Here is an 18,841-nt window from a genome sequence, read left to right as displayed (position 1 = left end):
AACAGCAATGAACGAGACTTGCAACGACCACCTGTTTGTTTAGAATGGGGCCTCATGAACAGCTTGATCTCGAACAGCAGATTGGGCTGTTTGTGGCTTTTTTTTGTTCATTTTGCTGTTCGTGCCCACCTCTAGTCGTGTCAAGAGACAACTAGTTACGTAGTTGAACTCAAAGAAATTATTGGCTACAAATTTCTGTTCTTTGTTGCACCTATGCGTTTGGTTGTAAAAATCTAGCTGAATTGTTCTGACTTCAAAGGTTTTACTTCAAAGAAATTTGTTAACTTAAATTTTTTTTGCAAGTTTGGTCTCTAATTTAGCTCCATAGAACCCAAACAAAAAAGAGGTTATAATTAGGCAGGCCATTCCATAATAGAAAAAGAATGTGTATGGGCAGTTTTTGATTTTTCCCATTTACAGGTTGGCACCTGCAAAAGGCCCAGCTCAAATAAGCGAGGCTGTCATATTAGAGCATAGTGGAGAAGTGCTTCTGCAGATATGAGAGACCAAGGCCATGAAGGGCTTTGTATGTTATCATATAGCTTATATTCAACAGCTTATATTAAGCCCGGTAACTGATGGGCACCCAAAGGAGTGAGTGGAGAATGTGTGTAATATGCATGCTCTGTCTAGATCCTGATAATAACCAAGCAATGGTATTCTGCACCAACTCTGAGTTGGCTTCAAAGGGAGAGCAATGTAAAATGTCTTACAGTAGTCTAGTTTTAATGTTATTGTAATGTTAATGTGGTGTGGATACAGATAGGCCATATCAGCATAGGAGACCATGTTTTGGGCTAGACTGAGAAATAAGAAGCTTCCTCAATCAGGACCCTGGTCTCTTTAACCCTGTTTAGTAGACCTTAACAGGTACTGACTGGACACATGAAGAGGGAGATTGGGCATTAGTGAACTGGTCCTTCTAGGGATGCTATCCCCTCCACTGGAGGCAGGAGATTCCCCACTACCACCCTCCACCGACTACCTCTACTCACTTAGCGAGCAGGGAAGGAAAGGTGGTGGAATGCCACCTCGGGCACACTCTCGAGGCAGCATGACGATGTCACCTCCAGGACTGACATCATCGTGTTGCCCTTGAGAGTGCTCCTGCACTTCTCAGTGGACCGATTTTGGCTCCAAATAGGCTGAATTGTGCCCATTTGGAGCCCAAATCAGCTTGCTGAGAAGCTCAGGACCACTCCCACGCCTGCATGATGACATCACTCCCGGAAGTGATGTCATTGCATAGGCGTAGGAGCATGCATGTGCATAGCACATGTGCAAGGAAAACCAGGGAATGCCAGAAAAGTAAACGCCAAGTCCCCTGCCCTCCTGCTGGGAGGGTAGGGGGACCCGGCAGCCCTAGGTCCTGCCCCCACCTCCTTGCAATTGCCAAGTTGTCTGCACAGCACAAACAGTGGAAGAACTGCCCATACACTCCCTCTCCATAATCAGTGACACTGCTTTCTTAATACTACTGATCACGGTGAGGAACTGTACATGCAGACACTTCCTGCACACATTCACACCATGCAGATGACCTGAGATCATGTGGTGGGCATGGATGGGGTTAGCACAACTCTTGCCCGCTCTCCCCGCCCATACCGTCATTCAGTGCATGGATGGATAATTAGTAAAGGACTTCTGGAAGCAGCTCTCCACATTCTCTTAAGCAGAGATCTATCCACTGTTTTGCTAGGGATGCTATGCACTGAATGTGGGACTTCATGTATACAAAACATGCACCCACTGATTCTGCAAGCAAAAATCTTCAGTACCAACAGTGCCATCTTAAGAATACTTTCTTGGGACTAATAATTAAACAGACTTGAGTAGGATAAGATTCTGAGTAGACCTGCTTAGAGTGGACTGCAAACCATCATAATATTTATTATTTACTGCTACAGATACATGGTAAATATCACATTGGTGGAAATTTCCACTGCTTTGCCATGACAAATGCATGGAATTTGAATGCAAATAATCAAGAGCTTAGCTTTTTTTGGACAATTTATTTTATAATGCCAAGTCTTCTAATGAAGAATTTCCATGCTAGAGTCTCATCAGCTGATTGATTTAATTGGATATTAGATGCTGTATGAAGCACTCTTACATTTTTAGAATGTACTTGAAAATTCAAGCCAGGGTATTTTTGTCACAGTTTTGTAAAATGATTATGATTTTGATCAGAAACCCCTGCTGAAATGTATCCCATCTCCCTCCCAACCCACCAAGAGGCTTTTGTGAAAGAGACATTGTCTCCATGAGACACTTCTTCCTGGTAAGGTGAAGAAGAACAATAAATGAATTGGAAGCAAACAAGACTGCAATGAATTCCTTGAGGATCTATAAACAGAATGCACGGCAAGAAAGCACACACAGACTGTGCCAAATGTAAACACTGTAAACACTCAAAAGCTTTCCATGCTGTGATGCCATCTGGGACAATGATGATCTTCACATTGTCGCAAAGGTCATGCCATGCTTGTTAAAGTTGTGTCTGACTTTGTCACATCAGTTTAGATTTGAATGGATATTAAGTCAAGTAATTGTTCAACACAAAATACTGTGTCACCACATTTGTCTGTCATTTTGGTTTTACTTTGTGAAAGTACAAATGGATATAGTGTGTCCTCTCTCAACTGTAGGTAAGAAATTAGGGACCAGTTGTGTGTGTGGGGGGGAGGGCTCTAATTTCTGCCTTCTCAAGCTTGAATTTCCCCTGTCTCAACTAGGGACAAAGGTTACATCAGGTTAATCATTCTTAATACCATAGTTCTTTAACTATGGCTTACTAGCCAGCTTTAAACTTGGTTTCAAAACAAAGCTAAGATTAGGAGAAGGAGGAGGCATAAATCCAGAAGTGACATCACTGTATTCGCATAATAGGGATTTTACTATGTCATCACATCACTTCTGGTTTTGCATCAGAGGTGAATGGCACAATAATAATAATAATATTTTTATTATTATTTTATCGTATTTATATTCCGCCCTCCCCGCAAGCAGGCTCAGGGCAAATAATAATAACAACAACATTTGATTTATATACCACCTTTCAGGACAACTTAATGCCCACTCAGAGCGGTTTACAAAGTATGCCATTATTATCCCCACAACAAAACACCCTTTGAGGTGGGTGGGGCCGAGAGAGCTCCAGAGAACTGTGACTTGCCCAAGGTCACCCAGCTGGCTTCAAGTGGAGGAGTGGGAAATCAAACCCTGCTCTCCAGATTAGAGTCCTGCGCTCTTAATCACTACACCAAACTGGCTCTTCCCCTCCCACATTTTCTATTAGTGAAAAAGACAGTGAGCAGAGGATGGGGGTTTCCTGCCACAGTGGAAGACCTGGTAAGATAGAACCTTGACTAGAGGAAATCATGGCTAAGAGACAGGCTGTCTCTCTACTGGCTCCTACATAGCTTCTGTCAGTCTAAAAGAGCTCAGATTTGCACGTGCCCATTTCTGCTCAGAATTCTTTCTGACTTAACTCCAGATATTTCCTATTTGCAAAGTTTTTTCCAAACTGAAGCTCTAGATATAAGGGACCAAGAAGCCCAACTACTCTCACTTTGTTTGGCATGCTTAGCAATATTCAGTGCTAGAAGAAGAATTATACAGATTCCATACATTTAATCCATCACATGAGAGTTACATTTATCATATAAGAGCATGATTCGGGTCCAGTAATTAGTGGATGGTAGTAAGCTGCCTAGAAATTGCCTGTCACTGGTTGGCAATCTGTGAAATGTGTGGTGTGTGTGCTCCCAGCCAGGCACTCTGATGTCATTTCCAGAAGTGATGTCATCATGCTGGCCATGGGAGTGCTCCTATGCTTTGCGTGGGGCCAATTATGGCCAGCATGACAATGTCACTTCTGGAAATGATGTCATTGCACGGAGGTGGGGAGTACTGCCTCTCCTTCTGCCAGTTGCCTAGAAGACATGGCAACCCTAATCCCAGTCTGCCTCATGGTGCCCACTGTTGACAAAACCTCATTGCATCAGGAACTCACTCACCATTGGCCACCAGCAATATGAGGACAGGGAATTTCCTCTCAAGAAACTGGCTGCTCTTGGAATGCAATGAGCTTTCAAGCCCCTCCTCCCACACACCCAGGCTAATGAAAGAAGTTGCCAGGCTTTCACATTAACTCCTTCTTCACAAAACAATAAACATATGGAAAACAACTACCTGCTGCTGTTTTCAGTGTACAGAAACACAACTAAATTTGGGTTGTCAGCTCCAGGCTGAGAAATTCCTTGACATTTTGAGGAGGAGGTGTTTGAGGGAGGGGCATCATGTGATACAGTCCATCCTCCAAAGCAGCCATTTTCTCCAGGGAACGGATCTCTGTAGTATGGAGATCAGATGTAATTCCTGCAGATCTCCAAGTCTCACCTGGAGGTTGGCAACACTGAACTAAACACGCTCATTCAAGCAACACATCTCTGCTCCCTGACATATTGACACCTGCAGTAGATATTGGACCCCATGCCAACTTTTAATTCTCATTTCCAGGCAGTTTTTGACTTGACACATACCCTACCTGCCAATAACATACTGGAGTGTTTACACAGAGTCCAAAACAGCAAATGTTGTGGAAGAACCCACAGGCCCATACCAGTTCCACTCACAAAATAAACACACTGGTACATTGTGTTAAATGCACTTAAGGCAAGCAAATAATCAGGAACAGCTGTGAATGCTATATTTTAAAAGGAGTCTTGAGTCAGGGTACATGTGGAGAAGCAGCCCTGTTTGCTTTCCCTCCCCCGCAACTTCATTGTTTCTGTGAAATAAGCATAAACAGGGTGCCTGTGGAGACCACTTTATTGCTGGAGTGCAGGCAATCAAAATGGCCAGAGTTTCACTGAGATGCACAGAAGGAGCTTGCTGCATCACTGTGGCTTTTATAAAGTGGCAGTATGAATAAAGACAGAAGTCTATTGCAAGACAGACTCAGAGCTGAGAGCAGGCTGGGAGTAAGAGCATTTTCATGTCTAAGCCAATCTTGTTACTCTGAGTCACTCTGTCAGGTGGCTCAGTAGACAGGGCAGCAGTGTAGTGCTGGCAGGAAACAACTGAACTTGGGTACTACTTCATACATAATACAAAACCATTAAGATCATCTTCAGAACCTGGCTTCAGATCCTGGTTTGAGGTACACCAACCAACCAACCAACCAACCAACCAACCAACCAACCAACCACAGTTAGTACAATTGCATGGGTTCAGCTGATCAAAATAACTATGGCTAGTTTAATCAAACCATGACTTTGCACTATATCCAAACAACTTCTTCTGTGGCTTCATGTAATGTATTGAATGCAGGCATCCTGGCAGAAGCCTGGCTTGTTCCCCAGCACTGTCCTTCCAGCTGGTGTGAAGGCGATAAAACCAGAGTGTGACTTACCATTTTCAAACTAAATCCTGGTTTCATCTACTAGCCACAGTTAAAAAAAATCATTGTTTCTTGTTCTTCTGTCTAGAACCAGTATCTCAGCACTATCCAACATATGTTGCACTTAATGTAGATAAAGCATTTCTTTCGACTGCAGCTCTGTGATCCATAAGTACCAGTAATGAAAAACAAACCTCTAGAACCACATAATATTCTGTTATACAAGCAGAGGTTCATTTTCACATCTTTAATGAAGTGAATTGAGCCTACATGTCTTAACAGACTGGGCAACAGACTCAGTAAGCCAGAAATGTGCAGTGTACTTGGTGCTTGTATTAAACACACCATTTGGAAATAATATTGAAATCAGTGATACCTATTTCCAGGTTTTAACCCCATCCATGTGTAGAAAAATTTATCTCCAACCACACACACAGGAGAGAGAGAGAGAATGAGTTTCTCCAGGATGCAAAAATTTCCCTTGTTCAGCAGCCTAGGTCACATGAGCTGGCCTGTCCTCTATCCAGAGATCCAATGTCAAATACAAAATACAAGCAAAATGAAAAGTAATATTATTTTGAACATCTCCTCCTCCCAATGTTTATCATTTAATGGAGCACTGAAAAGATAAGCAGCAAAAAACTTTATGTATCAACAAGCAACCCATTCTCCAAATGAACTGCATTCTCTCAATTACCTTTCTACAACATCCTCTCCATTCCAGCAAGTTGAGCTGTCTTTCATCACCAGATCCCCATCACAGAGTCGTTCCGTTAAAGAGGCGTAAAGAGTTCTGGATCGTTTCATGTAGCTGATGAACTCCCTAGAAATTAGAACGGCAACATTAGCAAGAATGCTAATTGGCACTCTAAATTGCTTTCTAAGTCTTAATAATGCAATAGATGTGTTGATAATGTGCCTGCCTGCGCTTAACTGGTTAGTTTGATCAATAATAGCATGAGCATAAAGAGGGCCAAACTTCATGTTACACGCCCGTACATGTATTTAAATCCTAACAATTGCTTTTTATAGTAAAAAGCAACTTTGGAAGTGTAGACTTTGAGCAACAAAATTGTTGTGAAAGGGTATAATTAACACACACACCCCTCTACTATTTTTATGTATCCACTCTCCAAGTTGCTTCCTCCTTCCACAGAGTTACAGATGTGTTTTTACCTTCAAACACATGTCTGGAACCCAGAGAAGGTGGAAGAGGTGGAGGAAGATGCAGTAAAAAAACTTCTGGATGGTGAAAGTTTATACCCTCTGCAACTCCTGCTTCATCACTAAAAATTCCCTTCCGCCGAAGCAGATTTTCACTACAAGAAACAGCAATTTATATAAGATGAAATTTGCCTCCAAACTGAGAAATGCATGCATTTGAAAATGTGACACACAAAAATAATGCATTATTCAAAGTTATAACAGTAACTACTGCAATGTGCAACCCCTGTGACCTATTTCAGAATAAATGTGTTAAAGATAGATCTGCCTGAACTAATTTACAAGACACCCTTCAATCATACCACAAACAGCACGGTGACTTAATTCTACAGTTAATTCAGAATCCATACTTGCACCTAGGTAATTGAAGCAAGCCGATATGGGGGTCAGCTGGTTATTTACCACCTCCTTATTTACCACTTTGGTATTCCAAGAGAGAATTCCTCATAATCTCACTAAAGTTGTTCTTTATTTTGTTGTGTGTGGTCAAGGAAAGACCTACCAAGTAGAAATTGCCAGATTTGCAAAACTTCTGCCAAAGAGCCACCTGGTGACATTCTGTGAGTTTTATATATATATATAACGTATATTATAAGACCAATAAAATATTGAGTAACAGTAACTAGTTAGCTATGCCAATATTCCCCTCATTCCATATACATTCTAGCGTCTTAAGAGGAAACAATGGAATATGTCCAGCATCTTAAATGTGTAGCCCTTACTGTTGAAAGAACATCAAAAATGGTATGAGAGTAGAAACAAGAAACTTAGGAACAATCATGTCCATCTCTGGTTTGATCTTGCATAGCAGAGATGGACATGATTGCCTGCCAAGGGTCCAGAGCTATATTACGGAACACAGAGTCATTCCTGTGGTTCTTAAACTGCCATTTCAGCTTTTGCTACAGATAAATTGAACAGACCAGATGAGAAGAGCTTCTGTGACAAATAGGCTAGAATGGTATTGATATTCTTATTAATAAAATTCCTACATGACACAAAGTCTAACTGCATGACTTTAATAAAACAATGAAGAGTCTGAAAACTTAGAAAGATCTACAGCTCATTCATTTATTTAAAGGCTGTTGTCCCTGTTACTTAGATTCCTTCAACAAGTTTAGGGGAAGCATCTTTATTGGTTTGGGTGGTAGTTACCTAATTTCAAAATAATATTTCAGCGACTTTAACCATGTTTTAAGTTAAGAATAGAGTGTCTTTTAGAATGTTCTATATGAATTTTAAAGTATTATAAAGGCATTTCATGATATCACCAAACAAAACATTGAGAGAGATCCCACAGTGCATGAATAATCTTCCTCTGGCATTCTCCAGTGGAAGGAACCTTCTTTCAGTGGAACACTTCAGTAGAAGGGAACTGCTACCTCCAGCCTACTGTATGCCTAGAAAGAATCCAAGAGCCTTTAACATTTGTGAGCTCATGTAAAATGCACAGACAAAGCAGGTCAGCTTCTTTTTCAATCTTACCGGGACATTTTTTTCAAACTTCTGGATTTGTCATTCTTTGAAGCTTTCAGAGGCAGAGAACTGGAATGGGCCAGGGAGAATAATCATCAGTCAGGAAATGGGGGAAGGAGGGAAAGCAGGGATTCAGGTAAATGAAGAAATGAGAAACAAAAAAGGTAATAAATTATTTGAAAGAAAAGATAAATCAAGATCATGCACAGGATTATACAGAAAAGAATAAATGCAATTTAAATATGCTTGTATCAATAGTTTTTTTAAAAAAATGGCATGGCTCATCTAAAGCTTAATTCTTGCTGGATTGTGCCCTATACTTGCAGATCTGAGCTTTTCTCTAAAATAGATTTTTTAAAAAGAATTACCATGCAATCCTAAGCATGCATACTCAGACATGAATCCTGCTGATTTCAACAGGCCTAACACCCTAGTAAATATGCTGAGGATTGTAGCTTTAGCTGATTTTTTTTAAAAAAACACCATTATTAAATGAAGGTTTAAACTGCCTAATATAAATCTATGGAACTAATCAGCTGACTCAAAATGCAAAATAATGGATGAAGGGTTGTAAGAATAAAGCATGACTAATGATTTGTGGATGAGAGTTTAACATGCAAGTAGGTGACACAGATGGAAAACCACTCATGTTCTGGGAGACAAAGCCCAGTCTCTTTTTCCTTGGGAAAGTGTAAAAAATGCATTGCCACCACCCTTAACTACATAGCAAAGGCAGGATTAAATAAATAAGTATCTGATAGTTTAGTCTCACAGAAATCACTACAAATAAAAGGACTTCGTCGGAAGTACTTTCCAAAAACTTTCCATTCATTGATTTATTTTAATGAAAATGACTCCCAGGAGTCTATATAGGAAAACCTATGAAAAGCGAATGCTTGTAATGGTTCAGAGGATCTCCATACACTGGGTGAAAAAGAGCCATGGGAAATAAAAATACAGTGAAATCCTGACATCATATTACCTCAGCTGCTGCCTTCCCCTATGAAAATCGAAATGCTGAGGTTTTAAACAGAATGTACTTCCAGCCTGTGTTTAGTGCAGGATATATTAAAGTGAGGCTCAAATATCATAGCCAAGTCTCTTGTGCTGCCAAATGCTAGGCCTGTGCAATACTTATGATTTCCGAAATCAACAAAAACATCTGACTTCACTGATTGAGGTCGAGGCATACCTCATTTATTTTTATCTCATCTCTCCCTCCCAAGAAACTCAGGGCAATGTACACTGTCCTCTTCTTGTCCATTTTATCCTCACAACAGCCTGGTGAAGAAGGCTAGGTTGAGAGAGTGACTGGCCCAAGGTCATCCAGCAAGTTTCAAAGCATAGTGGAGATCTGAACCTGGGTGTCTCAGATCCTAGTTCAGCACTCTTACAACTACACCACATTGGCAGCCCTTGTGTTTCAGATGTTGTAGAGCCCAAATGGGGAAACTACCAGCTTAAAAGAAAGCAGGATTCCCACTGTCTGCACTCTTCCAAACTATGTTTGGCAGAGCAACTAAAGCTACCATTTGCTGGAGAGGTGTAACATGCACAGTTAAAAGTAATCAAAATATCATGCAGTTTTTGTGCAAGTTTTAGCCATGCCAACCTAGTATAGTTACAAAGATAAGTTTCACAGAGTAATAAAGATGGGAGAAGGGGGAAACTAATTTAGATGCTAATAAAACAGAGAAGTCGCTATGCTGAGTAATCATCTGCAAGGAAAGAGGAATCGGAACAAAAAAGAAACCTTCCAGTCGGGAATTTAGTATAGCAATCTTGGCAGAAAAGTAAGGTTTTTTCAGATCTTTTATGTCACTTCATTATATTCTTCATTTATTCACTTGGAATATCTCCGCGTTTTACCAACTTCTGCTTTAACCTGAACTAATGAGAGACACGGCTATACAACCACCTTACGATTCAGGCTCTAATTCTGAAAATCATGTATGAATAGTCCTTTGCATTTATTACAGGGCTTTGCATTAAAGATCACATTGCTTGTTAAGACACCTAACCACACTTAAGTAAATAGATTCAAGCATATTGGATTAAGTAAACTATGGATTAAAGTCTGCATTTTCATCTGAAACTAGCACAATTTTAGATGGGCCTGAATGAATGAAAGAAACATGGAATGAATGTGTTGTCACCAAACAACTTAAGGACAATCATTTTTTTCTTTCAGATATTCTTGAGAATTAGAGGGAGAAAATCCAAAGGCCTGAATCGACCAGAGTACTCCTGCCGGATTTCTGCTTATGGCCTATGACTTGCTTCCATCCCTGTTCTTGCTGGAACCCCAAACGCTCCCCAAAATGCCACTTGTGGGATTCCCTGTCCCCAAAGACAAGCACTTCAGGAAAAGTTGGGCTGCTGCAGGAAGGTGGAGGTGAGAAAGTCACATGCTATGGGTAGAAATCCTTTTGTCTACAGAAACACTCCAGAAGTTCTAAGCCAATACATTATAGATTAGGTTGCTCTATTATGAGACACCATATGAATATTTATGGATTTTCTTATGGTCTAAATGGATTTGTTCTGGAATATAAGCAGACTCCAAAGTATTTGAAGTGAACTTTTCTAGAGAAAATGAGCCAACAAAATGAATCAAGGTATCAAATGAAACAAGAAAACAAAAAATCCATTGAACATCTTATTTCAACTGGAACCTCAGCTGCTAGGTGTGCAATTTTGCTGTGTCAATACTGTCCCTACCAGTGGCATGAATCCCATGTTCAAGTTAAGGAACCCTATCTAAAAGAGATGTCTGGAGTGTGAAACACTCCATGTGTAAATTCTTATTGCTCACACAATGTAACTTTTAGATTGTCTTCCTACTGGTGCAATATATATGAAGATGTGCTTCTTGAATTAAATCAGATTGTTAAGAGTTTCAATTAAAGTATATTTTAACATTTGATCTACAACTCTGAACAGACTTTTTAGATATATACATCAAGAAGTACACTGGATGCTGATAGCAGCATTATTAGACAATACAAGGATCTAACCGTGGGAAATTCTAAAGCTATGCAAATGTTCAAAAGTGCATGTGTATATGCTGTGAATACTATGCAGTGTACATAAATAGAGGGGAGCTGGATCGCACCTGCTGTCACCCCCCCCCCAGCATCTGCATATTTAGCCCACTGTATGAAGAGCTCCTTTGCATACATACAAATGAATATGTGAAGGATCTTCCATAGTATTGGATCAGGCTGCTTCCAATCAGGTGAAAGAACCTCTGACTGAACAACAACATCTGTGGCAGAGCCATTGAGTGTGATCCTATTCTCCTCCACAGAAGTAAACTGAATGCCCCTTTGAAAGGCTGCATAGACTTCTAAATCAAAAGTATGATGATATACATCTACATCATGGTTACCTCCTTTTATTGGTTAGAACAGAGGACTGTGCCACTGTGAGAGACTGCGTTTCGGGTATTTCCTTTGCTTGTACTATATTGTCCGGTGAAGGTTTTGTTTCTTTTTCTTCAGCATGTCCACATACTTTATCAACCTGTAAGAAGAAAGGAGAAGAGGGAAGAAGACCACACAGTGAGAATTTATTAGCATGGCAACTGAAAGCTGTTTCATACAAGCTCTAGTTGTTCAGGGGATTCATATGGTAGACCATAGCAGCAAGTGTCAGGCTACTGGAAACCTCCTATTACATTGCCTCACTGCATGTAGGAGGTATAGTGGGTCATATCCCTATGTGCACAAACTATGTAAAAATGCTATCTATGCTCAAGTGATTCATGATCGTGAGTCAAAAAAAAAGAACAAATTCCATGGGCAATACATGATCACAGGTGTAGGCACCACAGGCATTGGATCATGACCACATTTTATGCACTATGGAAATGTGCAGCCAAGGTTAAGGCATGTCCTGTACCCTTAACGCTATAGAGCCTGAATATTGGATCACTGTGTGAACCAAATCTAAATAAGGTTAAGTAGGGTTCCCAGGTGTCTGCCAATGGCAGGCAAACTCCTGGTGGTTTGTCCTGGTGCCTACCAATTGCTGGTGATCAGTGGGAAGTGGGAAGCCACCCGGCAATCATCTGCCACTAGTAGGTGACCTAGGCAAACACACAGTGGTTGTGCTCCTACCGGGGCACAATGATATCACTTCCTGATGTTGTTTTGCTGGCTGACGGAGTCCTCCTGTGCTTTGCGGGGGCTGATTTTTTACGAAGTGCAGGAGCACTCCTGAGCCAGCACCTCACTTCAGGAAGTGACTTCATTGTCCCATGTCCAGGAGCATGTGCATGAACAACTTTCAAATGGTAAGTGCCAGGACCCCACCCCCTCTTGCCAGGAGCCTATGGGGACCTGGCAACCCTATGATAAAGTAGTGATGACATCAAAGTAATTACTGTATTTCCCTTTCCTCGAAAATATGATGTTCAGCCAAATATTTCTAAAATCAAACAAACTGCTAATGTTTTAAATGCTGTAAATAAATAGATCTCAGCTTGGGGACACTATTTGGGTAGAAGAGCAGCAAAAAAGTTGTAAATAAATAATTAATAAACAAATAAACAAAATGTGGTATCACAATGGAAATGCACAAAAGTTCAAATATTTTGATGGCCCGTAAGCTGAAGTTCTTACCCATTTACCACCTAGGATGTTTAATTTATTTTTGTAAAATGTTTATAGCTTGCCTTTCAACAGAAAGATGTAAAGGCACCTACTGCGGCAAACAGTCACAAACATTTCGTAAAACACATTGGCTGCTTCCACACGTCCTTAATGGGACGGCCTGTCAACGGAATTCTGACGGGTTATCTCACTCATTACACACGTCAGCGTTTCCTATGCATGAACGGGTCATGATGATCCTGGTTTTTAAACATTTTTTGTGAGACCTGTTTTGATCCATATTTATTTTTGATACAGGTTTTCTACGCAATTATCCTACTGTATCAATGCATGCGGAGGTTTTTTTGCACTTCAGAATAGCCCTCCCACAAATCTCCAACTCTTCCTCTCGCCATTACCCCTCTTTTAAACATCATACATGCATCTGGCTCGCATGCATGACTGTATAATTCCACCCGCTTTTAATTTTAATTTTTGCTATTACGATATCTACATATACAAAGGGAATCATACTGCAGTTCTTGCTACATTGGATCACTCAGCAATTGGACTATCAGTCTAGGAATAACATTGAGAACAGAATGCCATTTCTGATTTTATTTTAAACTAGTAATAAAGTCCATTGTTTGGGAAAATACAACAGGCTCTAGCAGCGCTTCCCTCCCCATGCCTCCACCCCCCATGGTATCAGTTGAGGGGGGGATCAGGGAAGAAATTGGGGGCTCCCTCCTCCTCTGGCCCCTCAGCCACCATTTGGCTTGTGCATGGCCCTCCCAAGACCCTGTGGAGGCAGCAGAGAGCCCCGCCCCCTGGCTGCTGCAGGATCTTGGGAGGGCCTCGCCGCTGTGCTAGCCTTTCCAGGCCTCTGTGGCAGCGGGGAGGCAAACTATTTTGCCCCCAATTTGCTTCTTATCCTTGCTACCTATTCTACTGTGTATCAGGGGTTGCCAAATATAAGTTGTGAAATTCCTGGAAATTTGGGGGAAGAGCTTGGGGAGGATGGGATTGGGAGAGGGGCGGGATCTTAGTGGGAATTAATGCCATAAAGCCCACCCACCAAAGCAGCCATTTTCTTTAATCGACGATAATTGCTCAAGAAAGCAACCGTAGCAAATTGTTTAGCAACTAGCTAGTAATAAAAACCAGAATTGAAGATGAAGATTTAACATTCTAGATTAAGCATTCATTCATTCATTGTTCGCCTTTCGCACTGAGACTCAAGGCGGATTACACAGTGTGAGATTAGTTCCATTGGTATCAAGGACATAAACAAAGCCACAGAGTAAATAAACTCAAGTTTCCAAAGACATAACATTAGCAAGAATCCAATACAGAGCTGAAGAAATACTGAAACAGAACATAAGCACTTCTAGCAATATAGAGTTAAAGAAATGTCGAAACAGAACATAAGCAATTCTAGGGCTGACATAGAAGCACATATTTAAAGCAACAGATAGTACTTAAGGCAACATAGAAGTACATAAGGCAACACAGTGGTGAAATCTATGGGTGAAGTCTATGGTCCCTAACTCATTAGCGGAGCAACTGAGATCCCTCCCTACAATACAACAACAACAACAATAATACTGCTTGATTTGTATCAAGCAGTATTGTTTTATTGTACCATAGATTCTCAATGGTCATTTTGTTTTTCTCAGAAGAACTGGTTAAACTTAGGTCCAGTGGCACCTTAGAGACCAACAAGATTTTCAGAGTGTAAGCTTTTGAGAATCAGAGTGTCCTTCTTCAGACATGACATCAACATAAGTGTTCAGTATAACCTCCTTGTTATAATCTCAAGTCTAATCTTACTGGTGCTCCTGTCAGATAACTTTTCTTTAAGTCCAGAGGCTCTCAATGAGTTGTTTGACATTTAGCACCATCCTTTGAAATTATTACAAATAATCACTTGCAAAAAAGGGGAGGGGGAGACTGCACATTTCATTGGAAATCCTTTGAATTCTCACAGCTTGAGAAACCTGAAAAACTCAGGTCATGTTTAATATATCTAATGAAATCAAACAAAGCGAAAAATGTCAGGCTCTTATAAACAAGAAGCAGACATTTCCCCCCCCCCCATTCAGAGAAGACAGCCTTCTCTGATTCCTCAAAATCAAGCTTGAAACCTTTTAAAACAAAACAAGACAGATATGCAAGGTGCTGAGATGCACTCTTAGTTTTACAGCGGTAGGCTGGCAGGTGATGCATCGGTCGGCAGCCAGGCCTACGATGCCAGCGGGGATCCTGCCCAGATGCCAGGCCAATGCTCCATACAGCTGTAATCAATAAAGTTGTGGCCATTTCTAACCCACACGAGTGTCTGGCGTGTTTACTTAGCCGCAACACAGTCTGACATAGCACCTAGGTGGCAAAAGGAAGCTGCCGACTAACCGGCAAGCTGGGTTGGCTCCTGGTGCAGGACGAAGTGGAGGCGGGATGAAGTGTAGGAGGAGGAGCGTCCATCCAGCGCTGGTCCAGCCGCGTGGTCAGCGCCATTGCTACTCGAGCATCTGCAGAGCAGCTTTTCACCCTCCCACCCTCCGCAGTTTAGAGCTATCGAGGGGGCTCTGTCACAACTTTATGGGTTGGCGGTTTTTGAGGCATTGGGCCAGATCCCAATAGGGTGAGTGGGCCTGCGGGACTGCTCACCCTGATGGATCTGGAAGCAAGGGTCGCCAGGAAGGGTCGGCGACAGAACATGTGCCGAGGTGCCAGCGGTAGGCTGGCGGGTGATGCATCGGACGGCAGCCAGCCCTACGATGCCAACGGGGATCCTGCCCAGATGCCAGGCCAATGCTCCATACAGCTGTAATCAATAAAGTTGTGGCCATTTCTAACCCACACGAGTGTCTGGTGTGTTTACTTAGCTGCAATGCAGTCTGACATAGCACCTAGGTGGCAAAACAAGACAGATATGCAAGGTGCTGAGATGCACTCTTAGTTTTAAAACTCATGCGTCTTCTTTTCTCATTCCCTACAATATCTACAATTAAATGGAATAGCAGCTACCCAGACAGTCTTTAGAATTCTTTAATCAGCTTGCATCAATTCCAAGGAAACTGTTTGTTGAAATGTAGAGCACCAGGTTGCAAGGTACAGATCTGGATCACAGGAAATTGCTCTGTAGGTTTGATTTCCCAGACTGGGAAAGAAGGACTCCTTTGTAAAAAATAAAAGAGCAGCTTGGAATCTTAGGCTTTTCATATTTGTCAAGAATTCTGGCTGCAAGCTATGCTTGCCCTTTGGCCACCAAACTCCTTTTCCCAACTCCAGTCCCCCATTCACAAGAAACTGAGAAGCGGAAGGAAAAAATGACTGTAAAATGGCCTCCATAATGATCCTCTAGGAATTTCCCCATGTTTCTGTGGTTTTTACCATAGAGTGATGCCATATTATCCCCAAACTCCACTGCCCTCAAAATCTCCCCGCATTGCCAAGGCAGTGCTGGCAGTGGCAACCCAGCACTTGTATTCTGAAGCATTATACTTCTAGTCAGGGCTTTTTTTCTGGGAAAAGAGGTGGTGGAACTCAGTGGGTTGCCCTTGGAGAAAATGGTCACATGGCTGGTGGCCCCACCCCCTGATCTCCAGACAGAGGGGAGTTTAGATTGCCCTCCGCACCAGTGGCATGGAGGGCAATCTAAACTCTCCTCTGTCTGGAGATCAGGGGGCGGGGCCACCAGCCATGTGACCATTTTCAAGAGGTTCCGGAACTCCGTTCCACCGCATTCCAGCTGAAAAAAAGCCCTGCTTCTAGTGTATTACTGTAATAGCAACTTTAGAAGTAGGTATTAAATTGCTTTTCTTTCCAACAATGAACAGGAATTACTTTTAAAAATTAAATAATAACTTACCTTACACATTCTTCAGTATTTCAAGAAGGCACCTCTACTGAAGTTTTGATGCTGGGCATTTAACTAACTGATTAACTGAATAAATAATCAACAACCACCTGCCTCACAGGATAGGTTTTCCTCCTTAAGCCACCACTGGCTGCTCAGTGGTTGCCTCTGAGAATTCACAAGTGTCATGAGATTTTGTTCATCATATTTCTACTTGAATAGCAATGTCTGATCAAGCACAAATATTTCTATTTTGAGAGGGGACTTTGGTAAAGTAACTTTGGCTTTTGGAAATGAGACACTTTGTAACTATGTAACACTGGTTGGTACACTGGTTATTTCAAATGATGTATTCCTTCATTTATTTTAGACTTACATGTGGCTTCCATGTAAAAGAGAAAAGTAATAATAGCAGATGGTTGTTGTGGGTTTTCCGGGCTGTATTGCCATGGTCTTGGCATTGTAGTTCCTGACGTTTCGCCAGCAGCTGTGGCTGGCATCTTCAGAGGTGTAGCACCAAAAAGGTGTAGCACCAAAAGTCTTTTGGTGCTACACCTCTGAAGATGCCAGCCACAGCTGCTGGTGAAACGTCAGGAATTACAATGCCAAGACCACGGCAATACAGCCCAGAAAACCCACAATAACCATTGTTCTCCGGCCATGAAAGCCTTCGACAATACAATAATAGCAGACTTTAATTGGTGAGTTTTTTTCTCTGTAAAAACATTTGCTATGATCTCTGCATGGCTGTATATACCAGCAAGGGCAGTTTAAATGTAATTTGCATGTGTGGTTAAAGTAACTTTGGCTTTTGGAAGTGAGAGACCTTGTAACCATGTAGGACTGTTTGGCACTCTGGCTATTTCAAATGATGTATTCTTTTGATTATTTTAGATTTACATGTGGCTTATGACAAAGCACATTGTGCGAAACGGGGCCTGATTTCCAAGCTGGCAAACCCGTTGCCACCTCCAGCTGGGAGTTTGGGAATTCTTCACAACTCCTTGGTTGATATTGGCTTATTATGTGCCTTACAACTGAGTTCTGGAAGCAAGAAAATTGATCTTGGCTTTTCATCGTGCCTTATATTTGAGTTTTGATAGCAAGAAAATTAAACTCCTTTGTACGTGGTCCTGTTCTTCGTCTTAGTTCTATTTTGTTTGGGACCACCACCTCTTGGATTTGCTGGGCAATCATCTCTGCCATGACATGAATGCCCGCCTCCTGAGCCCTTGATCTCATATTTTTCAATGGCACAATCCCCGACCCCGATGGAACAACCTCCCCAAGGGTGGCCTGCCTGACCATTCCGCTCCCACCAGCAGCACCCTCGGGGCAAGGCTTCTTGCTTGGGGTGGATTCTGGTGACCCTCCCACTGATCCTGGCTCAGAGGAGCTGGTAGCTCTCTGTCCCCCCCCCCTTGCTAGATTTTTCACTGGCCAAGGACAGAGACCACAGGCTCGAGCAGCGTGTCTTCAGGTGCCTAGTCAGGACCGTCGATGACAGGTGCTTCAGGTCATTGCCCCTGTGCACCAGGCCATCACAGACACGGCACCCCACCACACAGGGGTCATTCAGAAGGGCCCGAAAGTGCCTCCATACAGATTGTTTGAACTGTGGCCCATTAACATTTCCAGGGGAGGGAGGACGAAGGGTTACTAGCTGCGCCACGGAGCTGACAATGGAAGACAGAGTGAGGGGTGGATTGCAGGCAGGGACAACACCAGTAGTTTGGGATGGGGGTGGGATGGATGTTTCATTGAACCCCAACCATTCCTCCATGGATCCCTCCTCCTCCTCCTCCTCCTCCTCCTCCTCAAACAGTTTAAAGAGTTCTATCAGTGGCAAGAGCTCTTCGGCTTCCTCCACAGGTGATTTTTGGGGAGCAGGAGTCTCTGCTGCCCCAGAGCCCTGCCCAGTACTGCTTCCCACAGGGCAACTGGGACAATCTTTGCACTTCCCCCCACAACCACCCTTGGCCCCTGCCCAAAGCCTCATTGTGCCAGCAAACAAGAATTAAGGAAGAAAGAAAGGGAGAGAACACTGTGAACCCTCAGCCGAGGTGCCCACTGAGCTTGGCCCCAGGGCCTGGAAGCAGCTCTTGAACCAGAGGGAGGGGGTAACCCCTAGCCCAGCACTCCCAGATACCTGACCAGATCAGGCACTAATAATGTGAGCCCTCAGCCGAGGTGCCCATTGAGCTTGGGCCCAGGGCCTGGCAGCAGCCCTGGAACCAGAGGGGATAGATCCTTATCTCACCCGCCAAACACAGAAAAAGT

At 42.5% G+C, this 18,841-nt stretch overlaps 1 protein-coding gene across 2 annotated transcripts in view; it reads right to left on the bottom strand.

Annotated features, from left to right (window-relative positions):
- The window catches only part of LOC129331697 (glypican-5-like), a 622,271-nt gene that overhangs the window by 394,814 nt on the left and 208,616 nt on the right, over positions 1-18,841 (bottom strand). Inside the window, exons 4-6 of one of the 2 annotated variants that reach the window (XM_054982130.1) lie at positions 11,496-11,629; positions 8,114-8,173; positions 6,102-6,227 (exon numbers count right to left, since the gene is read on the bottom strand). In XM_054982130.1, the coding sequence (XP_054838105.1) occupies positions 6,102-6,227; positions 8,114-8,173; positions 11,496-11,629 (320 nt within the window). The remainder of the gene's footprint in view (positions 1-6,101; positions 6,228-8,113; positions 8,174-11,495; positions 11,630-18,841) is intronic. The other variant, XM_054982131.1, reaches the window with a different exon arrangement.

This window comes from Eublepharis macularius, chromosome 6, assembly GCF_028583425.1.
Source record: "Eublepharis macularius isolate TG4126 chromosome 6, MPM_Emac_v1.0, whole genome shotgun sequence".
Classification (NCBI taxonomy): Eukaryota; Metazoa; Chordata; class Lepidosauria; order Squamata; family Eublepharidae; genus Eublepharis; species Eublepharis macularius.
Note: the sequence above shows the minus strand (reverse complement) of the source record. Positions and strands in the feature narration are given on the sequence as shown.